Genomic DNA, 15,505 nt, shown 5'->3' on the forward strand with positions numbered 1-15,505 from the left:
TCATAGGCCAACGGCCACAATGAATATGGCCAACAATTAAAATTTAGTTCAATTGTTTTCATTTGTCAGAAGTCTGTCAACGGCACATCGCTCACAACCTGTTGCATTTGCATTTGAATGAACCCAATAATTTAGCCGCCCCCTTTGACGATTTTTATCTTTAGCCCCATTCGAAACATCTGGGTCTGGTTTGGCATGCGTTCCTCAGGTGCTGGCGAGTAGTCAAATTAATGCCATTTGCTTTCGAGGAATTAAAAACAGATGGTACACACGGACCAATGATAAGCGGGTAAAGAATTTGGCACAGAGAAAGCCGGGTGTTTCAGTTTCAAAAATAGTTGGAATTAATTGATGATAAAGGAATCCAAGTATTATTTATGTTATAAAACATTTTCCCACTTTTATCTAGGAATTTGTAAGATTATATATATATATATATATATATATATATATATATATATATATATATATATATATATATATGTACCAATTTAAGAACAGATAATAAGGATATTAAGTGAAAAAAACCCAATATTCAAAGTCCCTACAAAAAACACAAAGAATTTCTGTTAGAAACATGTGTAGAGGGTTTGCACTTTCAAAATTCCGTCAAACTCTTAATTTTCCAGTCACATAAAATCGTAAAAATCTCAAATGATTTTGCATAAATTCCCTCCAAAAATAGTCAAAATTTATTCACATTCTGTACAGTATTCACACCGATTTGAGGGATTACCTTACGGATTGCTCTCCATAAAAAGCCAACTTAATTCTCGACTGAGTCGTGTGCCGAGCCAAAAATCCCGATACAATAACTTATGCGATCGGTACCAAAACACAAAATGACCAAGAAATAAAAGCAGTGAAATGCAATAAAATGAATCTATGCAACAACAATGACTGGTGAGCACAAAAACAACATTGTGCGAGGAATGTGTGTGCCTGTAGTTTATATGTGTTGGGCAGTGTGTGGAATATTAATTAAAGTTGCGAGTTTTGATTTCTTCCCAACGACTTGGAGGCCGGCGGACAAGTGTTTTGCGTTGTAAAAACAAGCGAAAGCAAAACACCAGCAGCCTCGCCGAGAAGAATAAGCAGACACAGAGAGAAAATATTAGATATTATGTTTTATTTATTTTTAATTTACTTCGTGGTGTCTTGAATTCAAAACTTTAAGGTTTATTAGCACTGGAAGATCTTTACTTTAAACCTTTTTACTGGAATTCGGATTTGGGTGCCTGGTTCAGTTTTTACTGTTCGACTTATATTTCTAAAGAACTTATGTAATCTAATTTCATACTTAATTATTATACAAACGAAACATTAATGTGCAACATGCTAAAAAAAAATATTTAACCAAAAAATAATGCTTGTAGTGATACCAAAATTGGAATGTAACTAAAAAGTGTCTTTTATATCTGAGTCTACGGTTTTTTTATACGTGCATCCCGCGCCAGCGATGAAATTCAAATTCGAATTAAACGCATTCCAGAGAAGAGCAGGCATACAAAACGCGTAGCGCGAAGATCAGCAGTGAGATTAAAAGGGGCGGGTGTGTGGGGGGAGTTCGGACTCGCAGATTGCATAAATGGCAACCATTTGCAACAGCATTTAGCATTAAGCATTTATGAAGCCCTCCTTTGCAGTTAAGACACGCATCTTGCATATTTCGCCTTGATGTTGATCGACAGTTTGACATTTTATGTCGTCGCCGTCTGTCAAAAGAACGGCGGTTACTTTTTTCTTGTTCACTTTTCGGATTTTTGCACTGCCATTTTGTTGTTATTATTTTGAAAAAATAAATAGTTGATTTCCTTATTCCAAACTTACGCACTGTGGCCGGTAGGTGGCGCACTGCTCTTGTTGATCCAATCTCGAATGTTTTCCCTTTTCCAGAGCAGAAAAAAACACACAAAATGTATCAGTAACACAAACACACAACGGTAAACAAATGCGGAATTCCAGTCACGAGTACTTTTCTTAATTTTTCAGTTTTTCCGCTGCACTCGCAGTCCAAAATCCGGCGTATATATACACATATATTCGGGGAGGCTATGGCCAACCGATCCGATCCGATCCACGCCAAAACCAAAACGAAAATTAAATAGCCGCCGCTCGTTGGCTGTTTGCTTTTTCTGCTTTTCTGCCCAGCGGACCAAAGAGAAGCGGAGCGGATCGCTTTGGATCGCAGAGCAATAAAAATAAAAGCAGAGCAGCGGACGACCAGCAACAAAATAACAACAACAACTTGTGGGAAGGGGGCGAAAAAAGTTTGGCGCGCTTTGGCGTCGTTTGCATATGTGTATGTAGATTTGAGCTCTTTAAATTGAAGAGAAAGAGAAAGAGCTGAATGAAAGAGAACTGTGTGTTTCTGTTCAAGGGAAAAAGTTAGAAATTCAAATTTTTAAAGTATAAAGAATCTTATTCTACTTAACCTTTTGGGACTCATTATTTGTTTTAGTGATTTTTAGATAAGGAAAATAGTTAGGTCCAGATATGAGAGAGTTTTGATTAACGTTACAACAAATCTTGTTTTTTATTAATACGTTTTATGTAATTTTAAAATAAAAAATAACATTAATACAATAATTATTATAATATGTAAATATGTAAAAGCAACATTGCGCATGGGTAATAATACCCGTCCCTTTAAGTGTGTTAAAGAATATTGTTATTCCCACTATTACGCGCTAAAGCTGATATTTAAAGCTAATTCTATCTACAAAACACCTGAACAAACATTAATCTTTGAATTGGTTTGCTCTAACCGCATTTCTTTGACTTATAGAATTAGATTTAGTCACATTTTTTTAGTCGTCTCAAAGTAATTGGTAAAAATGGTGGGTTCGAGGTATATCTTGCTGTTCCTAGCCGTGTTTTGTTTCCTTGATGACGGTTCTGCGGTTACCTGCGATGTGGCACCCACGGATTCCTCCTGCATCGACTGCCGAGTGTATCCCACTCATGTTGAGTGTCTTCAGAGACTTTGGGCCACAACCACTACTGCTGCCCCCTTTACCACGGCCACCACCAAGAGATCCCGAATCGGCAGAATTCGTAACTTCTTTAGCACTTTCATCACGCGGATTAGAAGTAAAAATTGGTTTTAAATAACAAATAATAAAAACTTTTGTGAGAATTAAATTTTACCATTTATTAAAATATACTTTTGACATGAAGGTGTGCCTTTTTTTCGCACCAAAGAAGAACTATTTCTGACCGGGGATCGATCCTTCCTAAAGTACAAAGAAACGCAAATCGTGGAAAACAGGGGTATATAGAATTTAAAGTAGCCAAAGAAGATTATTCAGCTTGAATTTTGGAACTCTATTTAATGTTGGATCAAGATTGATTGCTTAAATCACAGATTAATTATGATAATTTCAAAGCTTATTTATTATTTCGATCGGGGAACGCCCATGTGTAGACTGACATTTATGTGCATATCTTTCAATTCTTACAAATAAGTTCTATAAGCTTGAGTAAAAAACGCCTAGATGTATGCAGTGTTTTTTTCCGATATTTTATAATAAAATCAGTATAAACCAAAGTAATTAATGTTTCAATAACTTAGTTACAGTAATTAGGCATTTATTTTATTTGATTTTTAATATGCTTTTTAGCCCGAAGACCCGCTTAATTTTCCTTAAGACTTTGAGCTTCATGTTCTTAATGGAGACCTCCTTCAGATGTGGTGTGCGTGCTGTTGTAGTGGAAGTTGATGGTGGAGCCACCGTGGTTGTTGTTGTTGTTGTAGGTTCGGTGCACTCCTCATTGGTGGGGTCGGTGGTGCAATCGATGCAATTGGCATCTGTGGAATCATCTGCGCAGGTTACGGCCAGCGCTCTACTTAAGTAGCAGAGAAACGCTGCGATCAGGAAAAAATATTTGGACGCCAGCATAGTGATCACTTAAATTGCTCTTCTATGTAGTTATCAAATTTGCAATATTAGTGTTAATCTGTCGCCCGGCTTATTTATACGAATTTTTGAGCCCAACGGAAGATCGGTTTGTTTAATCAATTGTTTCTTTTTTCGCAAATGCGGAAATTGGCAATAGGAGCTCATCAAATTACACTGGCTTACAAAATTAATGCGAAAAAAATTTTCAGAGATGAATGTTTCAGAGATGAATGAATTTTTTTAAATTTAATTTACGTATGTACGTCTGTTTGCTTGCCTATTTATTTTTCCTTGGGTGTATCAAAAGCTTTTTTAACTAGACACAGCCCGTTCTTAATCTTCCCTATAAAAGGACTTGTGCCATCTGCTAGATCTCGACAAAGTTTTAAATACCATTCGATCATGTATATCTAACTAAATTATAATACCCTATGCAAGGGTATAAAAAACAAAACAACATCTGCCATCTGCGATGATGGCTTACTGGCTTACAAAGTTTAATTAATCAAAATCGAAAAGAGATTAAAGATTTCATAGGTTCCTTTTTGTTTATCACCATTTTTTGTAAAGTGTAATTTTATTGTTTCTAATGGTTTACTGCTTTTTTTTTTTAATTCAGTTAAGTATTTAACCAAAATCAGCCCATTCTTTAACTTTTCTATATAAGGATTGGTGCTCAATCAGGGAATCCAACTGCACCCGAAAACCAAACTTTTATCTGTGTAGCATTTTGTTGATTTCATTTTTTAAGCCAGTGTTATGTTTAACTTTTTGAAGTTTTTTATATTTGTAAGTTTAACGCTCGCAGTCGCTGCAATTAAAACAAAATAAAATGTGAAACAAAGTCATTCCGCCAAGGTTATTTGAAATTATTTTCTTAAATTTACATTTTTTACCATTTAGAAACAACATTTCGTTCGTTTAATATTAATATATATTGTTTGTCAACTTTAAACACATGTTGTTAAATCTTAACATAAAAAATACGGAACGGATTGCTTCGAAAATATTGGTGATAGATTATGGTGTGTTTATTTTTTTTAGAGCTAAGCTAAATTTCAAATTCAGGATCCGCCAATTGCACCCTAAAGAATGCTTCGTTTGTCGTTTTGTCTTGAAGATGGAACAGTAACGAAGCCACTGTTTTAGCCCGATATCGTTTGATTAAAGCGGTATGTAAAACCGAAATCATTAATAATAAAAACTCGTCTTGGCTAATTTTAATTTGGTATTTATTTCATCTGATTTTCAATTCTTTTTTTTATCCCGACTTTTTGACCACCTTTATTTTCCTCTTGACTTTGAACTTCATGTTCTTAATGGTGACCTTCTTCACATTTCCGGGTTTTTTCGTAGTCGCAGCTACTGACGCTGCTGTTGAAGTGGATGTTGAAGTTGGAGCCACCGTGGTTGTTGTTGTAGTGGTAGTGCACTCATCGTTGGTGGTGTCGGTGTTGCAATCGATGCAATTGGCATCCGAGGGATCGTCTGCGCAGGTTACGGCCAGAGCTCCACTCAAACAGCAGAGAATTGCAGCGATCAGGACAAGATATTTGCATGCCAGCATCGTGATCAATTAAATTGCTCTTCTATGTAGTTACCAAATTCGCAATATTGGTGTTATTCTACCACACGGCTTATTTATACGAATTTTTAAGCCCAACGAAAGTTCGGTTTGTTTAATCAGTTGATTTTTTGCCAGTGCGAAAATTGGCAATAGACACTGAACAAATTGTTGTCTAACTTTTTGTAGATTGTTTGCTTAAGGGGCAACTATATTTCTTGGCCTAACAGTCGCAGATGTTGAAAGGAAAACAAAATAAAATGTCAAATAAAGTCATTCCATAGCTAGATAAATATTATATTTAATTATTACGCACCACCTTTTAGTGAATTTATTCTTTAACTTTCATTTTTACCACCCAAAAACATTTTGATTGTTTGACTAACAAAATAATAACTATTGCTTGTCAAGCACTCGCAGATGTTGCCAATTCTTGGCAAAAAAAATAAAGTTTGATACATTCAATTAGGTTCAAAACAAGTTTGCGATTTTGTAAATGTATTTGTTTAATTATAAAGTAAAAATTAAAGTTGGGCTCAGTTGATCCCAATCGAAACGTTTTAAATAATATGTAATTACTATGAATTTTTTTTTTTTTAACAAGAAATATTTTATGGTTTTGAGATAAGTATTTAAGCATTTATTTTTGAAATTTATTGCCAGTGCGTTCAAAAATATGTAAATTTAAAATTTAGAAGTGGGGTAAAAAAAAGAGAATCATAGGGCTTTAAATAAATTTATATTTTATTCTTTAAATACGTGTGATATCGCTTTGCAGCACTGTTTGCCGTTAACAGTGAACTATTTTCGACGATGGGGCATCGCCACCGCGCAGCAGGTGGCACCTCTGGCCGGCCGCAGAGCGAATAGTAGTGCGAAGAAGAACAAGAACAGGGCAACGCAATGGCAATTCCTCTTTCTCCGGTCGTTCGTTGGCATTTTGCGAGAAAACTTTTCGCCGCATTTAAAAAACGTACCCAGCGAAGCATGCGAACGGCATAAATATTGGATTTAAGGTAATAAAACGCTCAACGAGCGCCGGTGTTCAATAGACCTATTTAACCTCAAAATGACACCGACAACCTCGACGAAAAATTAAAATAAAATAATTCAAGTGCCCGTGCAAGAAATTCGGGCGTGTGATGTGTGTGATGTAATCGCATGGCCGCAAAGTGTACGTGCCGTCTGCCAATATTTAGGCTAAATTTCAAAATCGTGGGACTTTGTTTACGTTTACGCCGAGCTTGCGGTCTGGAATATAAATAAAAACACCGACTTAACCTCATTTATGGTCCAAATTGGTGTTTATAAGTTGGAATATTTTGCAAGTAAAAAAAGCTTGGACACGAACAAAGCAAGCAGAATGGGCGAACACCATATGTGCGAGCGAGACGACTAGTGTGCGAGGTGGTTGGAAGTCAGTGCTGTGTACATTTCAAGCCAAAAAAAAAAACAGCTAAACTGCTGTAAACACCAATTAAGATTATTATGTTTAATAAAACTAATGTTTTTTTTGAATGAAGATAAGCAATGTTACAATGACGTCGGAACTAAAAAAGCTTTTTTAGTTCTTACGAATAAGTTCATGATATTAATTAGCTGTGAAGTTTAATTTTGTTTTACTTTAGTCAAAATGACCCAGAGTTCGTTGTACTAGAAAGCAATAGCTTCATAGCTGTTGGGAAAAATTAATTGATATTTGAATGCAACAGATACTGACTGGATCTAGCTAAGAAAAATTTGTTTGTCCAGCACTGTTGGAATTTGTTAAAGTGCTGCCACCCTTCATAAAATAAAACCAATGCTATAAATTTGTCAACAAAACATAATAGTGTCTACCTAATTAGTGGCTAATATTATAGTGATTTTCTGGTCGACTTCGTAAGCTTGCTTCTATTTAATTGTAGCGTTTATGCACTCTGTCCTGAAATCTGGCAACGCCGTAGTCGCTCTCTCCCTCTCCCACGGTTTTCGGTCATTCTGAGCACATGTGCCACCAATTGTTGCTTACTCCCGAATCCGCATATTTTTGTGCAACTCATTTGTTTATGTTCGCAGCGGGACTGAGAAATCTGCATATTTTCAGGGCTAGCGAGTGATGAACAACCAGCGATATGGCGGCATCCAGTGGATACAGCACCACGTCTCCACAGGCGACTCCTCCGAGGTGGACATCCTGGAGAGCGACAGTGGAGCGGGGGCGACGGGCGAGGATCTGGACCATATGGCAGCCGAGAATCTTATTTTCATGGCGCGCGACGGCCAGTTGAGCGAGATTATGGCGGCCAACGAGGCGGGCGGAACAGTCCTAGTCACTGCCGATGGCACGACCGTGGCCTATGCGGAATCCTTTGATGACGACGCCCAAGTGGTCACCGAGGAGGTCATCACGGACGACTGGGTGCAGCACCAGGGTGCCGAGCGGTGAGTTCAATTCCTTCCCTCCAGAGGATTACATGATATATTGTCCATCTTTTTCGTAGTGTGGAAATTGCCGCCGAGCAGATAGCCGGCATCAGCAGCTCGCAGGAACTGCTGGACATGGAGCAGGATGAGTACACCGCCCTGAGACCCTATCCCTGCGACTTTTGCAGCCGTCGCTTTCGGAAGAAGGCCACCCTGAACAACCACATGTTAGCCCACCAGAACGACCGACCGCATCTCTGCAAGCTGTGTGGAGCCAGGTTCTCAAGACGGGCGGAGCTCATCAGTCATTTCAAGGCCCATGCAGAGGCCCAGGATGCAGCCGATGCTGAGGCAGCAGCTGCAGCAGCCGATTCCTCCTCCTCCATCAAGTTTGAGCACCAGTCGCAGCGGCAGTTGGACGACCACTACTACGAGCAGGAGTGGCCGCTTTACCAACAGCAGCAGGAGCAGGAGCAATCGCACCAGGATGTGCAGCATCACCATCACATTGTGGAAGAGGGCGAGGTTCAGTTGGTTGCCAGCTATCCGGCCGCAGTGGCTCCACCAGCAGCGCCAACGCGGGGAAGGATCAGTCGGCTGAAGCCTAAAGAGGAGAGCAGCCAGTTTATCGTGATTTCCGAGAAGCCGATTACCAGCGAGTTGAGCGACTACATGGACTCTGAGCCGGCTCAGCCTGTAGTCACCACATCGCAGCCCATGGCAGTCGAACCTCCCCCTCAGCCAAATTTCCCAGTTTTGGACGACAGCAAGCCCTTCGTGTGCCAGCAGTGCGGACTGGCCTTTGCGCGGGAAAAGGCACTCGTCTCACACACAAAGGTAACACAGAAGACAGGCAAATATCACGGAAATCATAGCTTTTTCCCAAAACCAGTCTAACCAGTTATTGCCAAATCATCCACTAAATGTATTTATCCCTTACTAGAATCACCGCGTGGACTCGCCCTTCGAATGCAACCAATGCCAGGAGATGTTCTGGGACAACAGTAGCCTGCAGGAGCACCAGAAGACACACCAGTTCGAGGAGAGCAATTCGGAGTACGATCCTGCATCGGCGGACGATAGTGGCAGCGAATCGGAGCCCGAAGATCAGTTGTATGGCGAGTTCTACTGCAACGAGTGTGGGATCTCTTTCCACCGCCAGGATCTGTTGCGCCGCCATGCCAAACTTCACTACAAGCTAACCGATCAGACGGCCGGGGAAGGCAATTCCGATGCCGCTACTGGCGGAGAGCTGGAGCTTGCCAAAGATTCAGGCGGTCACTGCTGTCACACTTGCGGAAAGTCCTTTCCCAGCGCTTTGGAGATGCTAGCGCATGCCGAAATCCACGCTAGGTTCCCGCCCTTTAAGTGAGTTCACACTAAACAGAGATTTAGATTTGCAATGATAAATTGGAAAATCACATACCACCTAAAAAAAGTAAAGTTTAGGCTCAATTACCCAATTTATGTTATTTCTAAAAATAAGTTCCCTAATACTGTATCCTCTTTCAGGTGCGTCCTATGCGGAATCAGCTTTTACGAGGAGCAGGCAATCAAGCGGCACCTGCACACCCGCCACCCAAGCGAACTGAAGGCCAACTCCTGCGTGCTGTGCGGCAAGGAATGCCGCGACCGCAAGGCCCTAATCAAGCACGCGTGGGATCATTCGCGCGAGAAGTGCCACTCGTGCTCCAAGTGCGGCAAGAACTTCCACAACAAGGCACGCCTGAAGCGGCACATGGCCTCGCATCGCGACAAGTCGGTGGTGTGCGAGGTGTGCCAGGAGGAGTTCCCCGATGGACGGACACTCTCCAACCACCGCCACTCGCACAGCACCACCTCGCCGGGCAAGCTGTTCCCGTGCCATGAGTGCGGCAAGACGTTTGGATCGCGTAGCTCCCAGCAGATCCATGTGCGCATCCACACTGGCGAGCGGCCATATGGCTGCCGCTACTGCTGGAAGGCCTTTGCAGACGGCGGCACGCTGCGAAAACACGAGCGGATTCACACGGGCGAGAAGCCGTACGCCTGCTCCGTATGCCCGCGCGCCTTCAACCAGCGTGTGGTGCTGCGCGAACACATCCGCTCACATCATTCTGGACTGGATGTGGCGAGGAATACGTACCACTGCACGGTCTGCTCCGAGGACCTGGCCTCGTCCAACGACCTCATCCAGCACCTCATCCAGCACAGTGACTCAAACACCGCCAAGCAGCGACAGCCCATTGTAAGTTGTACACAAAACATGGTTTCATTTTCAGATTTTCTAGACAATAGACTTTTCTAGACGGGACCACGGAAATACAAGCGACGTCGCAAACTGCAGCCGCACGAGATCGCTCACATGCGCGCGGAGCACAAGGACGCCAACGGCGAAGAGGAGGAGGCCATGGGAGAAGGCGATGCCGACGAGTACACCAGCGACATCGACCTTTGCGACTTTGATGTGGAGAATGTGGACGATCTCTTTGACATGGCCGAGTCACCCAAGAAGGAGAAGAGGAAAAGGGCGCCGGCAGCCCCGAAGGCTGATCCGAAACCAATGTCCAATGGCAAAACGGCAAAGTCTGCCCAGGAAAAGAACAAGGCCAAGTCAAGGTACGACTCTACCAGCAGTCAACAATCAGATCGCATCTGGGAGGAAAAATTCCTGCAAGACAGCCAAGTGGCTCTCTTTCAGATCGATTCGCTGGTGGTGGTCAACGATACCCATCTGCAGCCCGCCAGTTCCACTGGGTCTGCTGTCGTTCCCAATACTAGAGCCAAGCAGCAGGGAAAAGTACAGGCAAAGCCAACCGATGGTGCAGGCAGCTTCAATACCTCCGTTTCCACATCCTCCGCCGCCAGCACCTCCACTTCCAGCAGTCGCAGCAGGAAGAGGGCAGGCAACACAAAGACTGCCAGCAAAGCACCATCTGCAGGCAATTCGCGACCCCGAATGATTCACACGGAGAAGGCCAAGTTACCAAAGGGAGCTGGCGGAGAATCATCCAGCAGTGCGGCCAAGAAGACGCGCTCCAAGACCTACATCAGTCGCACGGAGACAACCAATCTGGACCTCGACAAATCACGCAGCAGTGCCTCCAACATGGTGGATGACTACGAGATCATTTCCCCTGCCACCCATCCACCAAATCAGATCAGCTCCAGCCCGTTGCACATCAAGCAGGAGCAGGAGCAGCGTGTACAACTGATGTACGATGACAATCTTCTAATAGATGCTGCTCTGCTCAGGGAGAAGACGTACGAGAAGTTCAACCCGAGCATTGTCAACGATCTGGAGGAGATTCTGCGCTCGCCACTGAAGCACGAGAGGAACTCCCGTCTTCGTTTCACCAGCGAATCTTCGACCACACCGCAGTTTCTGCCCGAAGAGGAGCAAAACCTGATCAAGATCGAGCCAACGTCCCCAGACTTGCGGGAGATGGTGGAGAGCCAGCAAAGGGTAACGGCTCCCAGTGGAAGCACCCCCTCATCCTCATCCTCTGCCAGAACCTCCAGACATCTGCGTCAGATCACTGCCAATGGAACGCGGGCAGGGAGCAAGCGATCTGCCGGCGGCATCAACAGCAAATCCTCACCAGGCACGGGAGCGGCGGCCAAGAAAGGGAACACTGCCACCAAAGTCGGTAGCAGCTCATCCTCGTACCTCAACTACGGGGTAGATGCCTACAATGTGAACGTACCTGCCAGCGCCAGCAATGCCGATGTGGGCAGCGGTTTCTTTTCCATCTCGGAGGTCGTCTCCGCTGCAGATGCCGCGGATGCGGCGGCCAAGGCGGCGGCGGCTGGTAAGTTGGAACGGAAATCCCGCAGCTTTGAGTGCGAAATGTGCTCGGCCATCTTCTATGATCGCGGACAGCTACTGGAACATGTGCACATCCACATTTAGATGGAAGCTACCTAAGCAACTAGCCCGAAGCCTTGTATTTTTGAAACCTCTTATCCTAATATACAAACTGATTCGGAGTAAATTACCTCATGGTATCGTGCATCGAAAAATATCGTTGATTTATGCGTTATTTAAAAAATTGAACATACAACTATTGTAGAGAGCGTAGTTCGTAAGGCTTTTAAGTTTGTACCTCAGCTTTGTTTTGAAGAATTGGTATGCTGGAATAAATACATCATTAAATGGTTTTTCATTGCCTTAAATTGTGTTGTTATGTAAAGATCCAATCTGCGGTTCAGAGATTCTGCCAATGGGCCTTGATAAAATGAGTTCATGTAACATTTGTTATTGTTTGAAATCGGTTTGTGGAAATCTTTCATTTGTAATTGGCAGTTTTATCGTTTAACTACGTCAAGCCATTTTTTTTTAATTACAAATTCAGAGGGTATCGATTAGTTTATTAATCATATATAAAAAAGTATAGCCAGAGTATTTTCTATGATAATGCATTTCAATTTGAAAAACTATCGCTTAAAATAATATTTACTTTGTACAAGCGAATAATGTCAACTTGAGTTCGAGTGTACTTTACATATTTACTTTGACATATTAATAATTAATTAAGCAATACCATTAAGCACAAATTGATGAGTGGATGGTTGCAACCTAGTCGTATTATAATATAATGCTTATAAAATAGAAATGATTTTCATATGTGCTTGCACAAAGGAAAGTTTCAGATCATATCGACCGACCTATGTATGTATGTAGAACACCCAATCAGAAATTGTGATAAGAGGTGATTTCCCCGCAAACCAGATGTTTGTGCGCGCTTTGGAGCCATGATTATAAATATGTACGTGAGTATTACTTTCATGCATAGAGCGTCAAGAGTGTGGTTTGCTTTTGTGTTTGTTTGCACAGCTTTTCAATCCAAACCGCAACTACTCTCTAATCTGAAGATGGAAAATTCATAATATACAGCAAAGTACCCTTTCTTCGTTTAATAAATCAATTAATTAGCGTCTTTAGTCTATATGACCATAAATAGAATATTTTTAAACGCTTTTGTTTGCTTTCATCTCAAATACCTACATTTATACATATATCATGTAAATAGATGCTAATTTTAACGGGCGGACCTTTGAATATAAACTTTAAATATTTAGATAAGAGCCGAATAAAGAGCTCAACTTTAAGATACCCATTTTAAAAGTGAGCGATTTGGGAGTGAATTATTCATAATTTAATAACTTTACCCAAATACAATATTTATCAAAGAATTGAGTCACAAATTCAAATATTGATTTAAGTACTTTTCTTTATGAAAGTACGTTTTCAAAAAACTAAATTACAATTAATTTATTTTTTAATATTTTGGTATGCATATATTGGTTGCATTTAAAAATAATTGTATTGTTAGTTCGGACAAAGATTTCAGACAGCCTAATATACCCCTAGTTACACCTGCCCATTGTATTTTTCCATTGTCGATCTCCCACGGAGATGAAAGGTATATAATGGGTCACATCGCCGTGTGCTCATCAGTGTTCTCACAATCGTCGAGCAAGCAACATGAAGTCGTTCTACATTTTGGGCCTGGTTCTCCTGAGCGTGGCCGCCTTTGGTGATGAGAAAGTTGTCGGAGGTATTTCTCAGCTGGAGGGAGATCAGCGAAAGGAGGCTCTTACCCTCCTGGATGCTACCCTAGCCCAGCTGGCTACTGGATCTGGACCAAGCTACAAGTAAGCTGAAACCCAAATCGTACTGAACATAAAATTAAACGTATTGCTAAATCCCACTAGGGCTATCAATGTGACCTCTGTGACGGGTCAAACCGTGTCTGGACGTCTTAACACCTACGAAGTGGAGCTGGAGAATGGATCCGACAAAAAGCAGTGCACCGTGAAGATCTGGACTCAGCCATGGCTGGAGAAAGACGGCACCAACATCAAGATCAAGTGCACCGGTGACGATGGAGAGGTCGACAGCACCTGGTAAAAGTTAAGAAAACTCAAATTTCTATTCTGGACTTATGAAAAAATAAACGACAATGGTTATAATTATAATTAATATTTTGAAAATTAGTAAAGGCTGTCTATAAGTTTCTTTAATGGATAATTGAGCTCTTTAAATAGAAAATCATTGTCATTAAACATTTCATAAGGGGACTACATAAAGATCCTTACTTTTCGTGCTAGGAAATGGCCTTATAAAAGGGTGCAGTCCCTTTGTTATTCATTATATTTGTCACAATTCCATTGACAAATTGAGATAACAGTAATAAAAGCTTCTACCCCAACGAAAGCTTCATCAGTTGTCCCACAAGCGTTGAGCGAAGTCGTTGTACTTTTTGTTTTGGTTCTGTTGAGTTTTGCTAAAATGGCCATGTCCGCCGAACACGTTGTAGGAGGTATCAGTCAGCTGGAAGGGGATGACAGGAAGGAGGCTCTCCAACTTCTGGATGATACCCTTGCCCATTTGGCCACCGGAGGTGGTCCCAAGTACAAGTAAGTGAAGTCTCAGAATTGACAAGAGTTGGCCATTACATTGTACTTTCCCACCGTTTTAGGGCAGTTAATGTGACCTCTGTAACCGGCCAGGTTGTAGCTGGAACTCTTAACACCTTCGAGGTGGAGCTGGATGACGGATCCGTTAGAAAACAGTGCACCGTGCAGATCTGGACCCGCCCCTGGATGAAAAAAGATGGCACCAACATCAAGATCAAGTTTGCCGGCGAAGATGAAGAACTGGACCGCACTTGGTAAAAGTATTCATTTTTTTTTTAAGATTCACTAATAACTGCAAGCACTGATCATGTTTTCATTCATATTAGTTGATGCTGGTATTGTAAAATTAATTTATCGAATTCTCTAATGTCTTTTCTTAAGAATATGTAATAATAAAATAACAACACTTCTTACAAAAAAAAAAAAAAAACAATGATGACCTAAATGTAATTTTACCTGCACAGGTTTTCCTCATTGCTATTTATTATTTAGGTAGAAATTCGTTTCCCCTTACCCATTTTCTGTAGCTATGTATTTGTACACATTTTCTAGTGATACCTATACACCAACCTTATCCTTAACTGGTAATAAAATGGTTCTTCCAGGTGGCTCATAAGGTTGGTTATTAATATATACATGATGTCCGGTGAGTTTGTTATTGCCTAGCCAGTTCTATTGGCAAACCAGTTTTTTTTTTTATTTTTTTTATCTCAAATAGTGAGTCGTTTGCTTTGTCTCCCTCAAATATTGTTTGAATATATTAGTCAACGTCGACGTCATCAGTTGGGGGCAGTGTATACTACAAAATATAATTCTCTCTGTGCTTATATTACTTTGTGGTGTTGAATTGGCTTTGTTCTCCCCACAACAACAAGTGACTTTTTCTATTTGTATGTTGGTGAGAATTTAATTTTATTTGTAGGTTAGTATCGCTTATCAGTTTACATCGTTCAACAATAGTTATTGATATTGCTCGAAATGAGTAATTCGCCAAGGGCAAATTAGTTTATGCCCGTGTAAGGGAACTCCCCCAAATAAAATCAGACAGATTAAATTCATAAATAGTTTTCTACTTTGTTTTCAACTTTATTTTCATCAATTGCGGACTGGAATATTGTGGACTTTTTTATTTTTTTTTTTGTAAATATTTAGATTTAGCCCAGCTCTTAAAAACCTTTATTTTTGCTTTTGAGTTTGATTTGTAACCGCTTATCAGCGTGGAAGTTAAACA

At 41.2% G+C, this 15,505-nt stretch overlaps 7 protein-coding genes across 8 annotated transcripts in view; 4 read left to right on the forward strand and 3 right to left on the reverse strand.

Annotated features, from left to right (window-relative positions):
* The window catches only part of LOC108139274, a 32,790-nt gene extending 30,712 nt beyond the window's left edge, over positions 1-2,078 (reverse strand). Inside the window, exon 1 of one of the 2 annotated variants that reach the window (XM_017261965.2) lies at positions 1,831-2,078. The gene's annotated coding sequence lies outside the window, so the exon portion shown is untranslated. The remainder of the gene's footprint in view (positions 1-1,830) is intronic. The other variant, XM_017261966.2, reaches the window with a different exon arrangement.
* Positions 2,079-2,832: 754 nt separating this feature from the next.
* Positions 2,833-3,139, forward strand: LOC108139177. The gene has a single exon (XM_017261799.1). The coding sequence runs from the start codon at positions 2,838-2,840 to the stop codon at positions 3,108-3,110; it is 273 nt and encodes a 90-aa protein (XP_017117288.1). The 5' UTR covers positions 2,833-2,837; the 3' UTR covers positions 3,111-3,139.
* A 457-nt stretch (positions 3,140-3,596) lies between these two features.
* On the reverse strand, positions 3,597-3,902 carry LOC108139103. Its single transcript, XM_017261715.1, has one exon. The coding sequence runs from the start codon at positions 3,900-3,902 to the stop codon at positions 3,597-3,599; it is 306 nt and encodes a 101-aa protein (XP_017117204.1).
* Positions 3,903-5,163: 1,261 nt separating this feature from the next.
* LOC108139104 lies at positions 5,164-5,469 on the reverse strand. The gene has a single exon (XM_017261717.1). The coding sequence runs from the start codon at positions 5,467-5,469 to the stop codon at positions 5,164-5,166; it is 306 nt and encodes a 101-aa protein (XP_017117206.1).
* An 887-nt stretch (positions 5,470-6,356) lies between these two features.
* LOC108139289 (zinc finger protein 236) lies at positions 6,357-12,027 on the forward strand. The gene is made up of 6 exons (XM_017261984.2): positions 6,357-6,482; positions 7,553-7,890; positions 7,950-8,709; positions 8,816-9,240; positions 9,385-10,099; positions 10,160-12,027. The coding sequence occupies exons 2-6, from the start codon at positions 7,565-7,567 to the stop codon at positions 11,762-11,764; spliced, it is 3,831 nt and encodes a 1,276-aa protein (XP_017117473.1). The 5' UTR covers positions 6,357-6,482; positions 7,553-7,564; the 3' UTR covers positions 11,765-12,027.
* Positions 12,028-13,270: 1,243 nt separating this feature from the next.
* Positions 13,271-13,833, forward strand: LOC108139343 (cystatin-like protein). Its single transcript, XM_017262067.2, is given in 2 exon segments — positions 13,271-13,509; positions 13,570-13,833. Coding segments are annotated over 2 exon segments (435 nt in total). The 3' UTR covers positions 13,766-13,833.
* Positions 13,834-13,933: 100 nt separating this feature from the next.
* LOC108139345 (cystatin-like protein) lies at positions 13,934-14,691 on the forward strand. Its single transcript, XM_017262069.2, has 2 exons — positions 13,934-14,274; positions 14,337-14,691. The coding sequence occupies exons 1-2, from the start codon at positions 14,147-14,149 to the stop codon at positions 14,530-14,532; spliced, it is 324 nt and encodes a 107-aa protein (XP_017117558.1). The 5' UTR covers positions 13,934-14,146; the 3' UTR covers positions 14,533-14,691.
* Positions 14,692-15,505: the final 814 nt, after the last annotated feature.

The sequence above is a fragment of the Drosophila elegans genome, unplaced genomic scaffold (genome assembly GCF_018152505.1).
Source record: "Drosophila elegans isolate 14027-0461.03 unplaced genomic scaffold, ASM1815250v1 contig_476, whole genome shotgun sequence".
NCBI classification, from domain to species: domain Eukaryota; kingdom Metazoa; phylum Arthropoda; class Insecta; order Diptera; family Drosophilidae; genus Drosophila; species Drosophila elegans.

Excerpts from the sequence above, each read along its gene's own strand:
- LOC108139345 (XM_017262069.2), top strand. The coding sequence starts at position 14,147 with ATGGCCATGTCCGCCGAACACGTTGTAGGAGGTATCAGTCAGCTGGAA. Across the intron at positions 14,275-14,336 it reads GGAGGTGGTCCCAAGTACAA|GGCAGTTAATGTGACCTCTG; the intron begins GTAAGTGAAGTC and ends CCACCGTTTTAG.
- LOC108139289 (XM_017261984.2), top strand. The coding sequence starts at position 7,565 with ATGAACAACCAGCGATATGGCGGCATCCAGTGGATACAGCACCACGTC. Across the intron at positions 8,710-8,815 it reads CACTCGTCTCACACACAAAG|AATCACCGCGTGGACTCGCC; the intron begins GTAACACAGAAG and ends ATCCCTTACTAG. Across the intron at positions 9,241-9,384 it reads GCTAGGTTCCCGCCCTTTAA|GTGCGTCCTATGCGGAATCA; the intron begins GTGAGTTCACAC and ends ATCCTCTTTCAG.
- LOC108139104 (XM_017261717.1), bottom strand. The coding sequence starts at position 5,469 with ATGCTGGCATGCAAATATCTTGTCCTGATCGCTGCAATTCTCTGCTGT.
- LOC108139103 (XM_017261715.1), bottom strand. The coding sequence starts at position 3,902 with ATGCTGGCGTCCAAATATTTTTTCCTGATCGCAGCGTTTCTCTGCTAC.
- LOC108139177 (XM_017261799.1), top strand. The coding sequence starts at position 2,838 with ATGGTGGGTTCGAGGTATATCTTGCTGTTCCTAGCCGTGTTTTGTTTC.